Consider the following 21,347-nt stretch of genomic DNA (forward strand, 5'->3'; position numbering starts at 1 on the left):
CAAAATGATCATGAACCAAAACTGACAACTCAATAAAACTGAAATTCGTGTAAGTTTTATTTAAGCCTGTGTTTATTAAAGAAATAAAAATGCAGTTGTCGATGAAGTTGCAATTGTGTAAATTTCAAGTAACGTTAAACTCTTAAATAAGCCATGATTCTCTGCAACTGATTTTTATCTCTCCTCGTCTTTAGATAGTTTTACTCCTACCATATTTCCAGTTTAAAAAGAAAACATAGGTGAGTGTAAGTGACACTACACTGGTGAGAGTGGTACCTGCTGCTGCTGTACCCTGAGGTCTGCGAGCTCTTTCTGGTCCTGTCCGTGCAGCCTCTTGAGCTCCTCACAGCTCTGCTTCACGTGGTTGTGCTCTCGGACCAGTGCGGTGTTGTCCCTCCGCAGACTCTCAATCTCCTCCTTCATCTGGGACTGCTCGCTCAGGACACGACTGTGCAGCATGCTGTGGGGAGCAGGCCAAGAAGAACTGTTGAGACACTTGAGTTTTGTGAACCTCAATCTTAATATTTTGTAAATGACGTCCAAATTGACGCAGGTTAATACTGTTCTATTACATGCTTGGAAAAAGGGCCGGCTTCAGTTCTAGACAATCATATGCATTCCCACCCAAACGTACAATATGATTTTAGCCCACCTACATTTTCAGTCTGATCACCCAAAATCAACAGACTACAACCGAGTCTGCTGGAGAATCCCCTCTGGCTTGGAAAGTCATAATGGATTTTTACAACGTGTCATTATAGATGTTACAGTGCTATTTCAGCAGGATAAACAGCTGAATTATAGAGGCACATTTTGAATGTAAGGTAATCTTTCTATGAATCTTATCAAGACAGTGTAAATTTAACAATAATTTTCCCCATAAATGTACAACTTATAGTCATAAAATAGAATTGCATCTTCACACAACTGTTAGGAGTAAACTTTATGCTTACCAATTATGTTTCACCTGAATGCAATGATCTTTTTTCATAACTTTAGTACCATTTGTTTTGGATTTTTCCCCCGTTGCAAAAAAACAAAAAAAACAACGCATAATGAGTATCTTGCTAAATAAACCCACCACTGACCCCCTGAACGAGAGGATCAAGTCCAACATCAGGTCTGGGTACAATCAAATCAACCAAAATGAATTTCCATGAATCCGAAGTAATAATTTTTATCTAATATCTTTTTAATACTTTTTAGAGCCCAGTGAAATGCCATTGTCACGACAGATAATCTCGTCACTGCCCATTGGACCACTCCAGGCTACGCTTTACAATTGTTCTGGGTCATTCAACTGCACAAATGACTGTGCTTTACAGCTTTTAGAATGGTTTTGGACGGACATCGAATTTACCCCTTATTTGAAGCTTACTTGAGGTATCTGTGGATGTGTAAGTGGTTATTTTCTGACAGAAGTGGGTAGTACTCAGTTATATTTACTTGAGTAACTTTTTAAAGAAAATGTACTTTTCTAGCAAAGCATACTTTTACTCCTGCTTGAGTACTATTTCTATTGAAGTGACAGTAGTCGAGTAAGTGACAAAAGCTTTATGTCAACAATATGAAATGATTTAAACACTTTTCTTGCACTGCTCCTTCAGATATTATTATTTTTTTTTATATTTGTAGTATTAACTTTGAAAATTGTAGATTTTGTGCATTGTTTAATGCAGGGGTCTGAAACTCAAATTATCTGGGGGCTACAGGAGGCAGAGTCTGGGTGAGGCTGGGCTTAACAGGTATTTAAAATTTTCTCAAACATCATCACTGTTTTCAACATACTTGAGGAAATATGCCAATTCTTGTGGATTTTATGGATATACATCGTTATTTGTTGAATCTTTTGGGACAGGAGTACACAGCGCGAGTGACACATGGTAAAGCCACACTAACATTAAACTTTCATACTGTCCTAAGGGCCACAATATATCCTCTCGCCGCAATTGGTCCCCGGGCTGCGAGTTTGAGACCCCTGGTTTAATGTTTTGTCCTTCAAATTACATTAATATAAAATTATAAAATCAGATGTTGCATCTTGACAGTTACTCTTAAAGTTACTCTTACTTAAGAGTAAAAAAGTATTTGGGAAAAGTACTAGAATAATTTCTTGGACCACCGCTTTGTACTTCTACTTGAGTAATAATATCCTTAAGTAACATTATGCCTATTTGAGCAATATTTTTAACATTACGCTTACTTGAGTCAAATTTTTGGCTACTTTCCCCCTAAAAGACTGAAAGTTTTGCAAACAGAAATAGCAGATGATTCTCATTTGTATTTTCAGAATCCTTTGCCAGTTATATTTTAGTTTCTACTCACTGATAGAAGTCGGCCTCTTTGACAGCCTCCTCACACCGCTTGAGTGTTTTGGTGTGCTGGTTTTGGAGAGACTGCAGATCGGCCATGGCTCTCATGCACTGGCTTTTCAGACGCTCGTAGTCGTGGCTGGGTTTGGAATTTGGCCTGGAAATAAAAGAAAAATAATAGAAGTCGTAGGAAATTAAAGATGCTGTACTTGTTTGTTAGTGAGACTATATAACTAGTTTATTTAAAACGATTTGCAGCTTTCCAAAGTTATTCCTCTCTTAGCACCTAGCATCCCAATTACCAACTGTAATGCGAACAACAACTAACATGCAAACAGCATATTTTCTGATTCTGAGGATAAAAACGCTTTATAATTAGATGCATACAAAACAAAGCAATCTTATTTTGAACATAAGAGCTGCTTTTACAATATATCTGTACTGGAGCAAGACGAGTAAAAAAAATATGTACGGCAACTTTAATACAATATTTCATGAAATAGCCAACTAAAAAAATGACAACATTAGTTGTGATTGTATTGTTATTGTTCCATGTAGTTTCGTCTGTGCCTTTGGAGGCAGTAAAAGCAGTAATCAAGTAGTACTCATCTCACAGCTCACTTGTTCACACATTTAATTAGAATCTAATTATAATTTTTACCACCTCCACTCTGTCAAAGTGAGGTGAAAAGATGGCATATGTGTTAGCTTGTCAGCTCCTCGGGTGATTGTGCTAGGTGTGCGTTAAATGAGTATGGGAGTATCAGGCAGAACATTAACGTCTTTGTCCTTTTACTTTGGCTAAAATGGCTCAATTTCAATAGGTTATTCAGACTTATCACATTTAACTGACAAAATAGTGAACAGATAACAACAGTAAAATATGAGAATATCACTTATATTTATATCACTACCAAGGCAAGGACAGGAGAGCAAAAAAGAGTGTTTATTCCAGTGCACAAAGTAAGGAAAAAGATGAATGCAAGATCTGAATGATTGGAATGAGCAGATCGCAAACACTGCCAGTATTAAGGATGAATTATCTCCTCAGCAGATATCTTAATATCTAAGCTGCATGGGGGTCTTATAAAACTTGCAAACCCCACAGTTTAGATATTTAGACCGTGGGACTTTATTTTACATTATTTTAGCAGCAAAACATAAGTGGCCCTCAAATAAAAATAGCCCTCTGACCAGGTGACATGTTCATTACAAAATAAGCCCGAGCTTGTTCTCTTAAAAAAAAAAAAAAATAAAAAAAAAAATAAAAAAGCTCAACATTCTGAAGGTGTTTATTTTCTTTTTGGACTGATATCCATGGAGATATTGTTTTTTTCAGCTCAAATTAGCTTTATACAGCAAAATGGAAACTGAAAGTAGTATCTTGACTGTGCAGAGCTTTGCTTGTTAGCCAACAAGGGGAGATAGAGGACACTTCACCTCGCCCACAACAATTAATCTCCTCAACACACAGACTCAAAAATCTCATTTAAGGACAGAAAAGTTCAGTTCAACTGTGTGTAATCTCAAAGTCTGTATCAGTGAAAAATGTGCGTGTATTCTGCAGCATCCCTGCCGTTTAGCTAACTGTTCACTGTTTTTCTACTACCGTTGACTTGATTCTTGTTTTAGATGTCAAGTACAAATTAAATATTAGCAGTGTTATAGATTTTTATATTTGTTATTAAGCTGGAGCAGCTCTTTCACAAGGTTATACAGAAGAAAATTCATTACTTGCCATTGACACTCATGTTTCCAGTTATGCTAAAAAAAAAAAAAAAAAAAGGAATGTTGTGATGCAATCTGCATAATAAAAAGCTTTATAATTGGATGCAAGCTGTACACACTGGACTTAAATATTAACATCTACAGCTCAAATCTACAAAAAAGTACCAACAAATTAATTTGCAAACGATAAATGTTGACCCAAATATTGTTCCGTCATCATTTAATGAACAATGAGTCTACATAGTAATTATTCAAGTCTATCTCTAGCTGTAGCTCCTGTCAGGCAGAAAAATCTCCAGGGTGAGCAGGATTGTTAGAGGAGCGATCTAATAAGAGGCCAGCACCTGCAGTCATCGAAGGTGGTCCCAGGCGAAGCCAGGGCCAGGCGCTTGCGCAGCTCATCCCTCTCCCGGGTCACCTGCCTCAGCTGGGTCAGGATGGTGTCCAGGCTGTCTGCAGACGGTCGGTTGTCGTTTATGGCGGGAGGCGGAGAGGACGCTTCACCGTTAACAGGCGAACCTAAAATAGGCATCACATTAAGTAAACATTTATGTTTTTAGTATTTATTTACTAGTTAAAATTGTTTTAACATTGAAAGTTAAAGTGCATTTGGCAGATTAACACAGCTTTTAAATTATGACTTGGTTTAGAGGGACAGTACCTGAGATAATAGGTGAGAAAAGTAGAAAACAAAAAGTTGTACAATATAAGTAGTAGCACTGAGTTTAAACTTCATTTAACATTTTGTTGCCACACATTTTATCTGTCTAATCATCAATGAACGATCATATAATTTAATAAGTTTCGGCTCTTGTTAACATTATGGTTGCTAGGTAGCAGTTATGGAATTACCTCGAAGTGTTAAATTATTAACGTCACCAAAATGACTAAACTAAAAAAGACTAAGGATTTTCAGTAAAATCTTAAATATAATCATGTTAACTAAGTTTTAAAGAAATTAGTTCCTGCCATTAGAATTACCTTGAAGACGTGGATGTGAAAAAAAAAACGGTTAGCATACAGGGTCACCGGGGGCAGAACACAATATTCTTAATCCAACTAAGATACCCAGTAAAATTACAATGAATGAATACAAATGTGAGTACATCTGAAGCTGTACACTTATTACTTAGTTCTTATTTGTAAAGGTTGAATAAAATTACAATTCCATTGTTGTTGATGACACCACAAAACCTGAAACACTGTATCAGTGTTTGGTCTTGTCCATGTGGCCTATTTTGTTTTAAATTAATCATCCCAATTCAGTCACATTTTGCAGTCTGTAGAATTGGGACACTTTAAACACTAATGGCACTATTTCTCAGTGTTTATTTCTGAATGTCTGTGTTTAAAGTGACTTAATTTGAAAAAGCTTCATATTACAAAAGGCGCCAGTCATCTCGGGGGAATGTTTTCTTCACTAAAAGGATGGCAAGGACAGGAGCAGGAAGTCTGGGATTATGTTCATCTTTGGCTCAATATTTGGACCTTTTGGAGCTTTATGTAACACAGCTGAGTCATTTGGAACTGTGTCAAAACTAAGAGACACACAGCTCCACGAGACAAAGACAGGAGCCAGGGTTGGGCTTTGTTGTTACGTGGATATAGTTCCTCAAGCAAATTATAGATATATTTATTGGAGACTTGAGGACCAGTATAAAAAAACAAAACAAAAACAGTTGGTAAACAAACAATTTAAGAAGATACAAAACAATAAGAGGCCGCTAATGTCTTAGGAGACAACTACACCAGTGCTTTCCCAGCTGAGAGGTAGATGGCACTGTATTAATATTAGGCAACAACAAAATTACAGCGTTTCCCAAATTATTCACAGTGCATACATTTATAGATCGCACTTCTGAAAACAGCAGCAGTGTATGAACTCTTGAGGACACAGTTCACTGGCACTGGTCCATATGGGCTTTTAACAGAAGTCTTGGAGCATCATTGTAGGCCAGTACAATGTATGTAAAGTACAACATACGGCAGTGGCGATGTCATCATCTGACAAGCAATCAGGATCTCAATCTGTCAGGATATCTCCAAGACATTTAACAACTTTTACAACATTCAAATTTTTTGCCAGACAGCTTAACGTCAGGAAATACCAGGGCTAGCTCAACATATCATAATAAGACTTTTTACAGAATTGTATTTTTTGTTCTCCGTACGCAGTGCAGGCATTAAGCAACTGATGGAGACCACCTGAACTAGGGCTAAAGATCACCAGGTCATCAGCATACATCAAGTGACTGACCATAGTACCTCCAGCCATACACCCAGGTCTACACCTGTTCAGCTGTTTGGAGAGGCTGTTCATGTAAAAGTTAAACAGAATCTGAGACAACACGTTCCCTTGTCTCACTCCATTACTGATCTGAAAGGACACATACACTGACATATTTAAGATGTTCAGCAGAAATATGATCCATTCCTGTAGATTTATTTTCTGACAGAATTTTGATTCTTGGTGTACCTCACGGGTCAACGTCATCAACAGAGTAAGGTTCACTTGAGACAGACCCAGAAACTATCTATTGTGTGAAGTCGAGTGGTTTTACAATTATTAATGTGTTTCACTTCTTTCCAGAAAGCCTCAGTATTGCTTTTTTGTTAGCCATGGAACCAGCGTTCATCGTTAGCTCATTTCTACTAATAAATCTGACAGCATACTTATGTTTTGCGTTTGCATGTTTTTTTATGCTCAAATAAAAGGGCCCCGTCTGGGTTTCCCCACTACTGCCCAGAAGTCATTTGCATCACGAGTGTCAGAATGAAATTTTGTCACATAAATACTCCAACCAGGAATTGTTTTATGTTTCTTTTTGCATTTCTAACAGAGCTTACCGACTTTAATCAGTGCAGTGACAATGTCAGAGCACATATATGTATATGTCACAGGATATACCCACCCTGTGCTTTAGTGCAGTTGGAATCTGTACACATGACTGCTCCTATTGGCAGCTCAGTATTATTTAAACAATTGATTAGCATGAGCAAAACAGCAGGCAAGCTCATCTGAAGAGAGAATAAACCAGCCCAAATATCACTTTTAGATTTGATAACATACGTATCTGCAGACTGCAAATAATGTAAATAGACATGGATACAGAGATGATCACTGGGCATTTCATATAAGCCTGTCAGAGCAGCATGGGCATCATCTGTAGGACGTAGTGGTCCATGAGGAAGTGTGCCAGGTGTCACTTATGCAAGTGTAACTCTGCTCTGGCAAGAGCACTCTGCTAGACAGAATGAGTTAATTGTCTGCACAAAAACCATCCAAATGACTGGCAAAAGTAGAATTCTTGTCAAAAATATTTGCATTCATATCACCAATGACAGGAGGTGAAAAAAGGTGAGCCTTTTTAATATATAGCTTTTTCCATTGTTGCAGGCTAACCTGCTGCTGTATCACATGTTTTGCTTAAGCCTATATTGCCTAGTTTAGGTTTATGTTTTGTATTGTTCATGTTTTGTGTGTCCTTGCACATTATACATTTTGCTTTCTTAGTAGGAGCAATAGTATTTCCACTCCTACTAGGCCTGTCCCGATAACTGCTATATGAGTCATTGCACCTTTGCTTAATATTAGGCCAATAATATTTGAGATACAGCTGGTCAAATTAACATCTATGACATATGTTTAATTGTGCCATTTATTTATAGCTGGACACATTTTTTACAATATGGTTCACTGGAATTATGCAGCTTCAGGGTTATTATGACAGTGGTATATAAAGTAGTTTCTTTTTTATTAAGCCAATACCCATATTTGTCTTGTTGTGATATTTGCCGATATTAAGTTTTTTAAATTTATAGCGCAGATCAAATTTATGATAAGGCATAGTGAAGTTTACAAACAACCTTAATGCTTTTATAAAAATATTAACAGAACTTGGTTATTTGAAATATACATTTATATTTTCACAAATTTAGTCAAAAAGACAAATCTGGTGCAATGAGGACAAACTGGACATGGGCACACACCATCTGCGCCAATACAGATATCTGGGGAAATCCTCCAGTATTAACAATATTGCAGATAACCGGTATACCATCCTTAATTGTCATTGACTGTAATTTTTCTGTATCGTAATTTTTAAAATTGTGACAGGTTTAACTCCTACCACTTTCAAAACACTAAAAATAACTTACTCAAATGTACTCCATCATAATACGTACCGACACTACTGAGCGAGCTGCTGCTTTCTGAGTCCGAGGGCATTGTCGAGAGCACGCTGTACGTGGAGCCTGCCGGGAGAAAAAGACCAACACTTAGAGACAGGAAGCGCTTTGAAAACCACCAGACAATTAAACACCAGCTCAAATTAATTGCTAATACAAAGTAGTGAGACAAATTACACAGTCAGCTCGATGGTCCCTCTATGGTAATAAGATAAATTTCATGGCGCCCATATTCCCTCCTATTGCTTATGACTCCAGACGGCTGCTCTCCCGTGCACTCTGCTGCACTTTGATGTATAGTGTTCATATGTTTTTGCTACACACGCAGAATGTCACGGATGGAATGGGATTTTCTGTTTTTTATGTCGAGTGTGTGAGGAGGGGGAGACCAGAGGGGGAGGGGGGAAGGAGGGAAGGAGAGGGAAAATGATTCTCCATCTGAAGAGCTGTACACGCCGTTAAGCTAGAGGGGGAATGCGCGTGGATGTCCACAATCTGTAGGAGAGGTTGGATATATTGTGATGTAAAGAGCCAGATTTAAAGGGCAGGAGAAACAAAACACCGACAGGTTTAAAAGGCTTAGGGTTGCACAGTTTTTTGTTTGGGTTTTTTTTTAGATAAGATTTGCAATGTGTGGTTAAAAAGTAGGATTCTGTTCCGAGTGCGCAATTTCAGGAGTGTTAACATTTGAGAGGAGACAGATAAACTGAACCTAAAACAAGAATCCAATTGCATTTCAGAACATGTTTGTAGAGGTCTAAACTACAGGTACAACAATTATAACATTGTTTCAAATTGCGAGTTTAACTTGATTGTGTGGTCCTATTTGAGACCATCTTGATTTCTGACAGATCCATAAAGATGTGAATGTAAATGTTAGGTGAGGAATAGCAAAAACAATGGATTATCAAGAAGAAGGCACGAAGAAATGACAATGCAAGTACATCGTAAAAAACAAAGTTTAAATCTGTCAACTGGACAAATCATTGTAGGAGTGAAGACAGTTGGCTGCTCATCCAAGCCGCTTCTTCAGTTCTGGTCAGATTGCTGTGGACACTGCCTTATATTGACACTGAAAATGTAAACAGCTATTGTCTCCAGATTCAGCTGAAACTACCCTATTCAACCTTTAATGACCCTGCTACTGTTCTTTGTTTTGAGTCTGTGGATGAGGTTATTGATGGGGGAGAGATGAAAGTACATTTACAATTAGCATGCGGAGTCCAATATCAATGCGTAACGTGTTGCAAAGCTCTTAAGTCATTGTTGTTCCTGTCATGTGATTAATTTTACCCACAAAACATTTTTTTCATTTCCATTTTATTTTATTGGAGAATTACACTATTACACTAGGGATGGGACGATATTAAATTTTAGACTCACGATTATCGTGGCCAAAATAATCGCAATTAACGATATTATCGATAATTATTAACCTGTTAACGTTCCGACGGCCTGGGCCAACTTTACAAATTTACAGCAATGTACATACACTTCTGCGTCACCCACACAAACAATCTACACATCAAATGAAAGCTGCGGCGCTCGTCTTTCTGGATATGCAAACCATTTTCACCTGCAATCACCACAGCGCTGACAGGAAAGACGTTTTTACAGAAAAGTCACAAAGTGTGAATCTGGACTTCACTTACCATTCAGCGCTCTGGTTCTGTCAAACATCAACATATTCACACAAAGTTGGCCTCATTTGTTCCGTAAAGGTCCAGAGAATATAATCCAGTCAAGAAATTATGTCCACAAAATAAGATCCTCCATGTCCAATCTGCTGCAGGAAAGTTCTCCAAATATGAAATCTGCTCCGTCACTTCTTTGTAATTCTTTTGTCGATTTCAGGCATAATAAACTTCTGACAGCGCCAACTTTGTTCCCCAGTGCTAAACACACGTGTTAGCTTGTGATTGACACCAGTGTTGGCCAATAAGGTGGGGGTTGTGGGTTACTGGAGCCGCAGACAGCGAATCAGTGCTACAGATGACTGAAAGTTTACGCCCCACTCTTCCCCTTGTAGAATCAACCAATTACATCACACACATTTAGTGACGTTTTCCCCTTACAGCCAATGAGCAGCGGGACAGGATGATGTATCACATGCCATGGTTTTCCGTAGACAGACGTACCCGGAAGAAAATGTGTTCTCCTCAATGCCATGCTGCCGAAATGGACCGGTCCTTGTTGCGCCGGAAGTGACGCAAGTGCCCGTCGACGAACACTTAGAACGATGCAATTAAAGCACTTTGGTGAATTGGGAAACGAGTGGATGCAGAAATGTGTGCATAATGGCGCATTTTACACACTGTTGTTTTGCGTTTTAAACATGACGAAGCGGACAAACCAAAGGGAGGACGTGATCGAGGACACTGTGGATGTTTGTACAAGTTAAACTAGAGGCATCTCGGACCCGGAGCGGTTCATGGCAAAGAGTAAAGATCCCACAGTGGACTCAGGAGTAAAGGACCTTATTTTGGATGGACTGGATGCTGTTCTCGATCGGTAAGCGTGGTTTATTCTGCTATTGACTTAATTGTAGGTAAAATATACCGTGTATAATCGTTATTTCTTCTGTGCACATTCGGACCATGCGCTCTGGCACATTTGTGTTCAGCTGTATGAATTAGACTTAATTTGTCTATTGTTTAAAAGGTGTTGTTTTATTCTGCAGTTTGCATTATTGTAGGTAAAAATCTAAGATGTGCACACATTAGCGTCTCATCTGTGCGCACGGGTGAGGCGCGCACTGGTACGTTCCTGTGGAGAGTTACGGATCAGGCTTTGTTTATTGTTGATATCTGACAGAATATAGTTCAGACAGAGATTAGCACAGAAGCTACAAGTGTCATTGCTATGTCAGAGTGGGCAAACACCACAAACTAACATCTAAACGTTAGATTGGAACTGGAAACATGAGCCAGTGTGGTGCCGTAAAAGCGATTATAATCGTGCGCAATGATCTCGATTATAAAAAAATGCCATGGACAATTAATTGCGGACCTTTTTTATCGCGATTAACGATATTATCGTATATCGTCCCATCCCTAAATTACACTGAAAGCAGACTTTGCCCTTTCAAGCTTCTACTAATTAAAATATTCTGACATCAAAATCCCTACGTCATGAATGAGGTTGGTACAGGTTGGGCTTTTCATTTTGGACAATTACAACCTTTAATGAAGTTGTAAAACTGGTAGTGTTGGCACAGGACACCCAAGCACAGAGTCAAAGCCAATGGTGTTTAGCTAGCAGCACACAGAATGGAAATGATAGAAGCCTAGCCATACAACAATGAAACTCACAATACAAGTAGTTATTATTGCAGGGTGAGTATATTATAACAGCATCTCAGTTAAATGGTGCAAAAGGTAAGAAGTCAAACACTATATTAGCTTTTCCAATGAAGCAAATGAAAAAGTGATCCCTAAAACGGCCAATTTGTCAGATTACACACGCTAATGACACAAAGACGAAGAGACAATTTAATTCCCATCATCATTACTCCAGTCCTTGGTGTGTGACAACTGTAATCTACTACCATCTCATTCTCTAGAGCAAATGAATGGAGGAACATGTTGTAATTGTGGTAAAGAGATTCTACAGATTTGACCTCCAGAGTTCAGTTTCAGGTCATGTTTTGGCTAATGCAGTTCCCACAAATCTATTAGCCTGCTCTGAAAATGCATTGCTGTTACTTTTGTAGCATTGATTATTCTACAAGTGATTAATTCATAATGTAGAATCAATATTGACAAGCAGCTATTGACAACATGGGCTTGGTGAACAATAGCCACTGTGAATGCAGGAGAGAGATACAAAGAATTGAAAACATTCTAGACAATTCTAAGTCCAGTAAAGTTCACTTGATTGAACTGGATTACTACTCGTAGTACACGTACTACTCTTTTGCGGTCACCTGTCCGTCACGTTTACCGGTCTCTGAAATTCATATGATTGGTTTCAACAACAACCCACTGCATGTTACGTTTGGGCACATTTTCCTTTTCCTTTTTAGTTTATAGAAGTTAGTCCTATTTTTTCCCTGTATGCCAGATCCTTAGCTTTTTGTTAGCCTAGCTTTTTTTTGTTTGGCCTGGTGAGTCTGGACATGCTTTTTTCATTATTTTTTGTACGGATAATTTATGGGTTGTTTTTTCATTAGGGTAGGGACAGTATAGAGTTGGCCTGCCCAGCACACCGTCCTTATTTTTTATATTGACTGGCTTATCATGGTCTTTTTCTTTTGTTTTGTTTTTTTGGGGGGGTGCATGGGGTTTGTTAAGGTTTTGTTTTTTTATTTAGAAGAACCAGAAAGTAATCAAATATGATTCGATCCGCTTCTTGGCCATAACAGAACCACCCATCTATTCATACCTCTCCTCTTTACCCTAAACCAAGGTCTAGGCATCTATGTTTTCCCCTCACTTAACCTCCTTGGACCACAATGCAAACTTTTAGAAGAAGAATAACAGCATACAAGAACAGCAACAATGTAAATATATTCAATTTAGAAAAAATGTAAGAGTTTAGAATATTTTTAAAAATGTGTTGTTGTTTTTTAAGGCACATGTCTTCCTGCTCCTATCAGTAGCACTTCATATGAGACACATTGTTCCAAGAGGCACAATTGTCGTTTCTCATTTTGTTTTTACATTTAGGACAAATGTTGCTGTTTTCAGGGTCTTAATAAATAGGTTTTGCAAATCATTATTCAAATGTTTTATCATCATGATTAAAATATCCACAAAGGAGGACATTCGTTTTACATCACTTTTCTCAGAAACTACATAATGCAAAAATATTATTCTTTGTATTTACACTCATCAGCTCCCACTCAGCCCAAATAACAAAGAGAAATTAATAAAACATGTCATGCAAGAGCTCAGGTCTTAGGAGGTTAATTGTGTCTAAAGTCTCCCATGCCTCAATTACTTTACATTAAGTGTATCTATTATGCATTCTTGTGGTAATAATGTCTGCATTTGAAAACTACAGCAGTTTCCAAAAGGGTATTTATGCTTTAGAAAGCACAGAATAAACAATGAAAAAATACATAAATTAAGCCATTAAGCAAGATGGAGACTATGCCCAGAGCCATGCATTGTGAACACAACTTGACTGCAGAAAAGCTCTGAGCTCATCAGGTGATAATTTATGAACTTAAAACTACACAGGAGATTTGAGTTTTTGATCTGTGATGCAGCTATTTGGAAACTGAAATAGAGTGATTTCTGAGCACTCAGAGAAGAAGAGTTCATAAACAGAATAAAACTAGTGTGAATTAAGCATTATACAAAACCAGAAAGGTTTATGATTATGTGGACAACAATGTGTGTCCTTTATATAAAAATGGATTTGCATTTTCCAGGTCAAAAGCCTGTAAAATAATGATGGTAAAGAGCTAGCTATGGGAATGCATCTGAAGTCCTCCATGATATACTAGGTTCCAGGGAACAGAGGAATGGCCACAGCAGCAGAAGGCAGTAGCTGGATGCCAACTGCTCCAGATCGCCATCTCTGCTGGCCTCCCCACTGGGTTTAGCTCCAGCCCAGGCTCCAGCCAATGGATGTGTGACATGGCCAAGCCTAATTAACTGTGAGCTCTGTGCAAGTGAGCCTCTCCATCTTCTCCCCGCAGACAGAGGAGGGAGAGGGGAGAGCAGGAGAGCAGGGGGCTGGGGTAAGAGGAACACTGGAGGGAACACATGGAGAAATGAGAGAGGACATGGCCTCACTGTGATGTAAAGTCAAGCAGGATTAATAGAGCTAAGAGCTTTCATAAAAGGACATTTGTGAGCTTTTAACCATTCTGCAACTTAATTCACACAAGAAATCTCCTAGTTGAAGATGTCCAATTATGAAAAGAATGACAAACTTTCATCTTTCTATGTAAATAAGAAATCCAACATTTTTAACCCAACTTAATCTTATAATGAGCATTCAAATTTCATCATATTAACGAGCTTATTTGTAATTTTAAAATGCATCAAATCTGTACCAAGAGGATAAGATGAATCTTTACCAATCCAGGTCATGTTGTATTGCCAATAACATCTTGTCTTATTACTAGCATGGTCTAGAGACAGCAGTTTACAGTAACATAAGTAATTGCTAGGGAATTTACATTCAGAAATGGCATAATCCAAGAGTCAAATAAAAAGGTACCCATTTTGAAGACATATAAAGAAATAACTCTGATACAATCATTTCTCCACTTGTATTAAAGCAGACCTATTATGCAACAGCCTATTTTAGCATCATTACAGACCATTTTATTTGGGAAAAATGTGCAGAAGGTGAGTGCTTTGTGCATTTGTGGAATGGGAAGTTGTCTGTGCTTTTCTCTAAACTGAATGTAACAAAAGTTAAATTTTCAGTCTTCTGTTGTTGTGATGCTTCAACCAATAAGATTCAAATAATCATCCTGTCGATCCCCATTTCCTGATCACTTTCAGCGAGAGCCATCGCAGATTGATAATGTTTAGAACTCAATTCAGAGTGCCACATTTATCAGTCAGGCATGAGCTAGGTTAACTATATAGCAGACAAAAAGCACAATATGTCTTCTTTAACTACACTGACTAAGAATAAGGGAAATACAAGCCTAGTATGCAGGAATGTGTCTGTGGGCTGATGCTAGACACTACAGTGCAAAAAGCTGCAAGCGTGCGGCTTTGATTTCATACTGTTCCATCAGACGCACTCAGAGCTGCAGGGCTGTGCAGGCTTCCTCTCCTCACTCAGCACCAGCTCTCAATCCTGCCTAAGTCTCATCTCCATGGAAAAGCAACAAATGACTACTTAGACCGGTGCCCTGATTGACGAGCTCTTGGAAATATAAGACCCCGGCTACTACGGAGAGGAATTATGTCAGCTCGGCTTAAGACCTTTTCAAACAGCGCGGTGTGCCGGGGAGGCTTAGTGCCAACTCAAAATAAATATAGCAAAAGCAGCTCCCGCAATGTTGTTTTGTTATTAGGAAAAGACACTATAATAAATTAAAAAAAAAACAGTAATCATATCTGCGGAGCACACTAACCAATCGACTGAAAGCAGTGGTTTTGACAGAAAGGACAAATTTGGGACAATCCTCTCAGGAAAAAATAAATAAGTACATAGACGGGTAATTTTATAACATGTGCTCTGGTAGAGACACGACAGGGATGAAATTGATTCAGATGTATTAAAACTCCAGGAGAAGGTCAAACAAAACTTAAAAATCACTAGTCTAAATTTTTGCTCACAGAACTCCATGGACACTTTGTTTACAAATTGTACACGTTTATCTGATTTATTGTAAGTATTGTTGTCATCATACTGAAAATTCCAACTCAATTTTGATATTAAGGAAGAGACTCAATACTTGATACAGATTCCAATACCACAATGATTAAAAAAAAAAAACTCTTTAGACAACAGAATGACATTTTCAAAATCGTAGTACTTGTTATATTACCATGTCCTTTTGTATCTGTGTAATCTCTCAGTGGTCCGGGTAGCTTAGTGGTCCATGGGCGTATACTAGTTCATGTGGTGCCTTGTTCCACTTTAATAACCAACCAAGTATTTTTTGCTGTCGTTTCAGCCACACATTAGGTGAAGTTGAATCTTACTGAAATAATCTAATACTTCCGTTGCCTTCACAACCAATCATCTATCTGTAAAGAGTCTTGTTGACAATTGCCATGCTGCTAGTATCTCATTCAAAATACTTTGGAGCCATCTGCCAGAAACTTTTGCAGGCAGATACCTAATGCAAACATTTTAACTGTGTGAAAAAACTGCTGCTAAACAAATCAAACATGACCCATCAACAAAATGACAAAATGTTTTTAAAAATCCCAATCCTGATAGCATGCTTCCGTTTTGCTGTGCATGTACAATACTGTTTCTGGTGCAGTGATGTGTCGGATATTGCCTTGGCACATTAATTAACAAGTGAGCATCGTTTAAATGCCAGGGCCTATGTACATAATGCAGCATCCATCATCTTATGACATCATCCAGCAGGAGTCTTGCAAAGCTCATCATCGTAAAGTGGTTCTCTAGACATGACATGCTCTACTTGTATGACCTCTACAATCGCAGATCCAAATCCAATAGAGAAGTGAAGGGATGGAATGGAAGGGTAGATTAGTCAACTATGTCAATCTCCCCCTAATACCACTTGATACATGCAGAGGGGAGTCTTTTCTTTAAATGTCAAAATGTAATTATGACAATTTCAAAAGGACAACTACACACAACATCAATAAAATGTGATCTATAGGTTTGGTGTGCCAAAAACAAAATATCGATATGCTACAGTATCGATATTGTGCGGTATATTGATATATTATGAGAACTTTTTTTTGTATATTTTACACTGTTTTATACTGTTAAAATGTATTGTACGCATTGTGATATAGACCGTATACCACACACTTTTTCCATAAATGCAACTAAACCACGCTTTGTTTGTGGTTGCACTTCCGGTTGTGTGGGAATCTTGTTCCCTATAATTGAGAAATTGGGAAAACTTTCGCTGCAAAAATATGATATAAAGTAGGTTGATTTGAGTCAAATGCTCAGTGTTTATATGCAACAAATCGATGTTGCACAGATTCTCAGGGAGGCTTTGAAACGGCTCTGTAGTCCGTATAGAACTTACTTGCTGCCAAGAAAGTAGCCCCATGCAAAATAATACAACCTGAATAGCCATGGAAGCACCCACAGCAACTTCAAGAAAAAGGTGAATGCTGCAGAATATAATGTGGAATATATTGATTATAGCATGTTACTAATAATATTATAGTATTGTGAGGTGTGTATTGTATTAAATCATGAGGGATTCTGTGATTTCCAGTCCAACTTTTAACTTTCCCTTTCATCAACAATTTTCTGAAATTAGCCAAATAATATATTTTAGTCATTTGAGTAAAATTAACTATTTAGTGCATTGAGACTTTCCCCACACCACAGTGCTATGAGTATGCCTTTATTAGCGACTTGCAGAACACACTGCAGATCGAATGGCAGATAGAAGCCTGTGGCATTCTGGTCGATGGGTCAGCGACATTAGCCCTTTTGCGACAGGTTTGAATCATTAATAGCAATTAGCACTATCCACACCAGTAAGTCTGATCATTTGTAAACATTGAGTTCATGCAGCTCGGATCCATGAGGGCGAGCTCTGGAGAAAACCTCAATCAGAAAGGATAGACGTGGAACTCCTACAGAGACAGTGTGGAGGCTTAGCTAGTTTTGTTTTACAAATCACTACATTTTCATGCACAGACAAATCCGAGTCTGCCAAACAACCAAATTCAAAACATATTTGCCCCAAAACCAATCAGACCTCTCTTGTCCCAGTCTAGATGCATGTCAAAGAACCAAATAGGTGTGAATGGGAGCTATGGGGGCGTCTAGTAATTTAGTATTAGCGTTTAAACTATAATTAATAATTAAAACATGTAAATACATATAACCACATGTTTAGCAGTAGTAGATCAAAGTAGATGTTGCTTATCATTTGATTTTCAGAAATGCTAAGAATTGCACTACTCACAAGTTTTTTCTCTTTGCAGCACAAACTGAAACTCTGGCAAGTTTCATTTTCACTTGAACGCAGCGGAGTGTACCAAAACAAAGAAACATGCGTTTGGTGGGTGCTAAGTGGAGAGGCCATAGTTTGCCGTCGCAGCTGATCTAAAATGAGAAAATATGTCTAATGTTTTCCTGGTTGTTTTTTACCCTGTGCTATGAACGCCTCTCCTAGTTTATGTAAATATAGTGAACACTCTCTTAAAGAGTTATTAAACCAATGAACTGCCCTGCCCAGTTCCTGACACGTGTCAAAGAGAAGATGGTGAGGTGAGAGATACTGCCATGGCACTAACAAAGCCTGTCGCTGTGATCCAAATAGGTCAGGTGAGAAGGACTCTCACCTTAGGGCCCTCAACCCCCACTACATGCATGCACAGGCATCAAAAGTCGCTTCAGACAACCAGATTATGTTCTCAGGAGCATAATGCAAGATGACACGCATTGCCATGGAGAGGATGGATGAGAGGGGAGCTATAGTAAAATCTGCAATGTGGTGAAAGTGAAGTTTGGGGTTGGGAGGCTAGTGGAAGAAGGGTCTTATCAACGAATGATACAGAGTGTGGTCGGCTGTGAGGCTAAATTATTCATGAGTTCCAGAATATTCCATTATCAGGCCTGTCAAAAAAGTCATATATCCATGTCTGATCATTTGAACAGAAGACGGCTCAAAGACGTACTGTACATTTCAGTGTAGAGCAAGTGCATGACTCATTTACAGCTTCCATCAAACTTGTAACTATTCTAGTAATGTTTCATGTCTAGAGACCAAATAATTGTTACTTGCAATTTTAACATCAGAATAAGTACATTGAAAAAATTTACACTCTAAGTCTAGAGCTAGGTCACCCACAACACACACAGCCTTCATTTTCAATGCATGTTTTGGAGACTTTATTGGGACTAATGTGTGCACAGAGGCGATTATTGTGATAATAAATAGCTTTGTCCTGCTGGTTTTGAATAACAAAGGCATTTATGACCACACCCTAGTAGTCTATAGTACAACTAAATAATGTTTGTCTAGTTTTATTATTGCTAAGCAAGACTAGCAACGCATAATGTGGTAAACGGGATGACTTGTAAAATACACTTTTAAGATACACTTTATGTGCTTTGTTGGCGTTTCCTCATCATTAGCAAGTACTCAGAGTTGTATTTTGATTGATTCATGCATGTTTGGATAATCCTGTATTGTCCTGCATTGAGGCTTGAGTGAAAAAATTTCGTTTTCATATACCCCGTCTCTCTGTTCACTACTGCTTGTGAAAAATTCAGGCTTGGTGTCATAGATGTACAGTTAAAAATGTTATGTAGGTGTTTTTCCAAGAGTAAAAACACTGAAATGAAAATCTCCTGCTCATAACACTGAAATGCAACAATGAGGTGGTGAGGTCACTCATGTCAGCTGTTTTTGAAAAAACAGCTGACATGAGAAAAAAAACTAAATAAAAAGGTCTATTAATAAGTAATTCTAGATCAACATTGCAGTTTACAATGAACAAACTATAAAATAATGATAATGATCTACGCTATGGTTTAATACTCAAAGCATGATATGTATTTTGTATTTATAAAAAATCTGACTGTCAAACTATGGGTCTTTCTCAAAGACAATCTATGGGAGGAGCATTATCAGAAAATCAAGGCTGGGCAGTTTTCTTTATTAGTTGCTGTCAGCCCTTCACATTGTCACTGAGCTCCACTGATTAACAGGCCCAATACTCTTTGTGCTTTTTCTCCTTTTGTGCCCTTACCTTAGCAGCCATTAAATAAAGACACATAAATAACCTAAGAACCTCTAATAACATAGATTATAATGAAGTATAGCTTGAAACTGCCCACTCATTTTACTGTGCGCTTAAGTGAGGCTAAAGGATGTGTCAGCATTAAGCCAAGAGTCCTTTTTCTGCTCTGGCACCTCCGGCCTATAAATCTGTATATCCTTGGCTAGCTCGCAGCGGAGTGACTGTAGGAAAGAGACACACTAATAATGTCATTGTACTGTCCAAGCTCTTGTGTAGGGCTGCATGTTAATATACGCTATATTAACTGGGGAAGTGTTTTGTTTAATTTATTGCTATATTATGCAAAATTCATTCTTGTGTATTTTAAACCATGTTAAAATGTTGTTACTTCAACACATAGCCAGAGTGGTGTTTTGTTTCTCTTACACATGTTTGATTACACCTGCATTAATAGTCTGTCCATATCCCTATATCCCTGAAGTTCAAAATACTCTGTTCCACCTCGCGATGTCATGAACTGGTAGTTTTTTCAGAAGAGACCGGCGATTTGAGGGCTGAAATTATCCAAATGATTCTAGCGAAGGTATATGGAGTTTAAAAACACAGTGGAGTACATCCTGTATTACCACATGACATCACAAAGTGGAACTGTTTTCTGTTTGAAAGAAGAACTCAGCCAAAATATGCAGTGTTTGTGTGTCAAACATGTGAATAAAAACAAAACAACTCCAGGTATGTTTATGGTGAGGAAACAACATTATAACAGATCAGAAAACACAGGCCCTTTAGAGTTAAACATACTCAAGGCAACCAGCCTTTTTGTGCCTTAAGTAGGGTTTTTAACCCTAAAGTGTCGGATCCTATCGTCGGCGATAGCGCGCGGATGCGGACTTTCCAGCAGCGTAACTCCGCAACCAGTCGTGCTCTCATGTAAATTCAAACAGCGTCTCAAAGCAGAGGCACGGGGCTATTTAAATATTTTTCCGTCAGTTACAGTAGTCTGCCTCTGTTGCTCCGCGAAGGTGACGAATGAGAGCGCGGGGCTGCGGGGATTTTCCCAGTCATTTACTCGATGCGTAAAAGAAAAAATACAGATGAAAGTGTAAAATAGAAGTAGATGTGTAAAAAAATGCAGTAAATTCTGATACTTCCTTTAATATGATTTTTATGGCTAACAAAAATATAAAAGTCTAGGTGACCTATACTGGCCCATAGTGTGCTCAGTCCTTAAAGGGTTAAATCAATACATTTTCATAGTCACCGTTAGCTAGGGGTATTACTAGATTAATTCAATGTTGAAATAGCAGTTTTAATGGGAAAGTCACAAGAATCCTCCTCTGAGAGAGATATATAGTTTACATTCATAAAATCTAACTGCAAATTTTTTTTAATGTTTAGCCCTACAGTTATGTAATTCATTCTGCAGAAGAAGCTTCTTTTGACACTGGAAATACAGGGTAAATAAAAGTCAAGGGACATATGCAAGGTGTGCAAAAGCCACTGTAAGTATATCTAATTATGTGTAACAAAGATAAAAGAATAATTTTTTACACATGCCTTTCACATTCTGGCTGAACAAGGTTTGTCAGCTTCTGCTGTCATGAGTATAGCAGTATGGATATTGTCACCATAGCACCACTATGTAAAGACGAAAAGTCAGGAGAAAGTGAATGAAAAACCATTCAGAGGGGCACTCCATGCATCCATCTGCTCAGAAGAGATGATCTCACCTAACATGATCACTTTAACATGTGCGAAGGAAACGAAATACTACTCTGAT

General features: G+C 38.1%; 1 protein-coding gene across 2 annotated transcripts in view; it reads right to left on the reverse strand.

Annotated features, from left to right (window-relative positions):
- The window catches only part of dlg5a (discs, large homolog 5a (Drosophila)), a 73,262-nt gene that overhangs the window by 34,242 nt on the left and 17,673 nt on the right, over nt 1-21,347 (reverse strand). For both annotated transcript variants that reach the window (XM_033979141.2, XM_033979139.2), the window contains exons 2-5: nt 8,226-8,294; nt 4,385-4,559; nt 2,326-2,469; nt 277-460 (exon numbers count right to left, since the gene is read on the reverse strand). In XM_033979141.2, the coding sequence (XP_033835032.1) occupies nt 277-460; nt 2,326-2,469; nt 4,385-4,559; nt 8,226-8,294 (572 nt within the window). The remainder of the gene's footprint in view (nt 1-276; nt 461-2,325; nt 2,470-4,384; nt 4,560-8,225; nt 8,295-21,347) is intronic.

Source organism: Periophthalmus magnuspinnatus, chromosome 15, assembly GCF_009829125.3.
Source record: "Periophthalmus magnuspinnatus isolate fPerMag1 chromosome 15, fPerMag1.2.pri, whole genome shotgun sequence".
Classification (NCBI taxonomy): domain Eukaryota; kingdom Metazoa; phylum Chordata; class Actinopteri; order Gobiiformes; family Gobiidae; genus Periophthalmus; species Periophthalmus magnuspinnatus.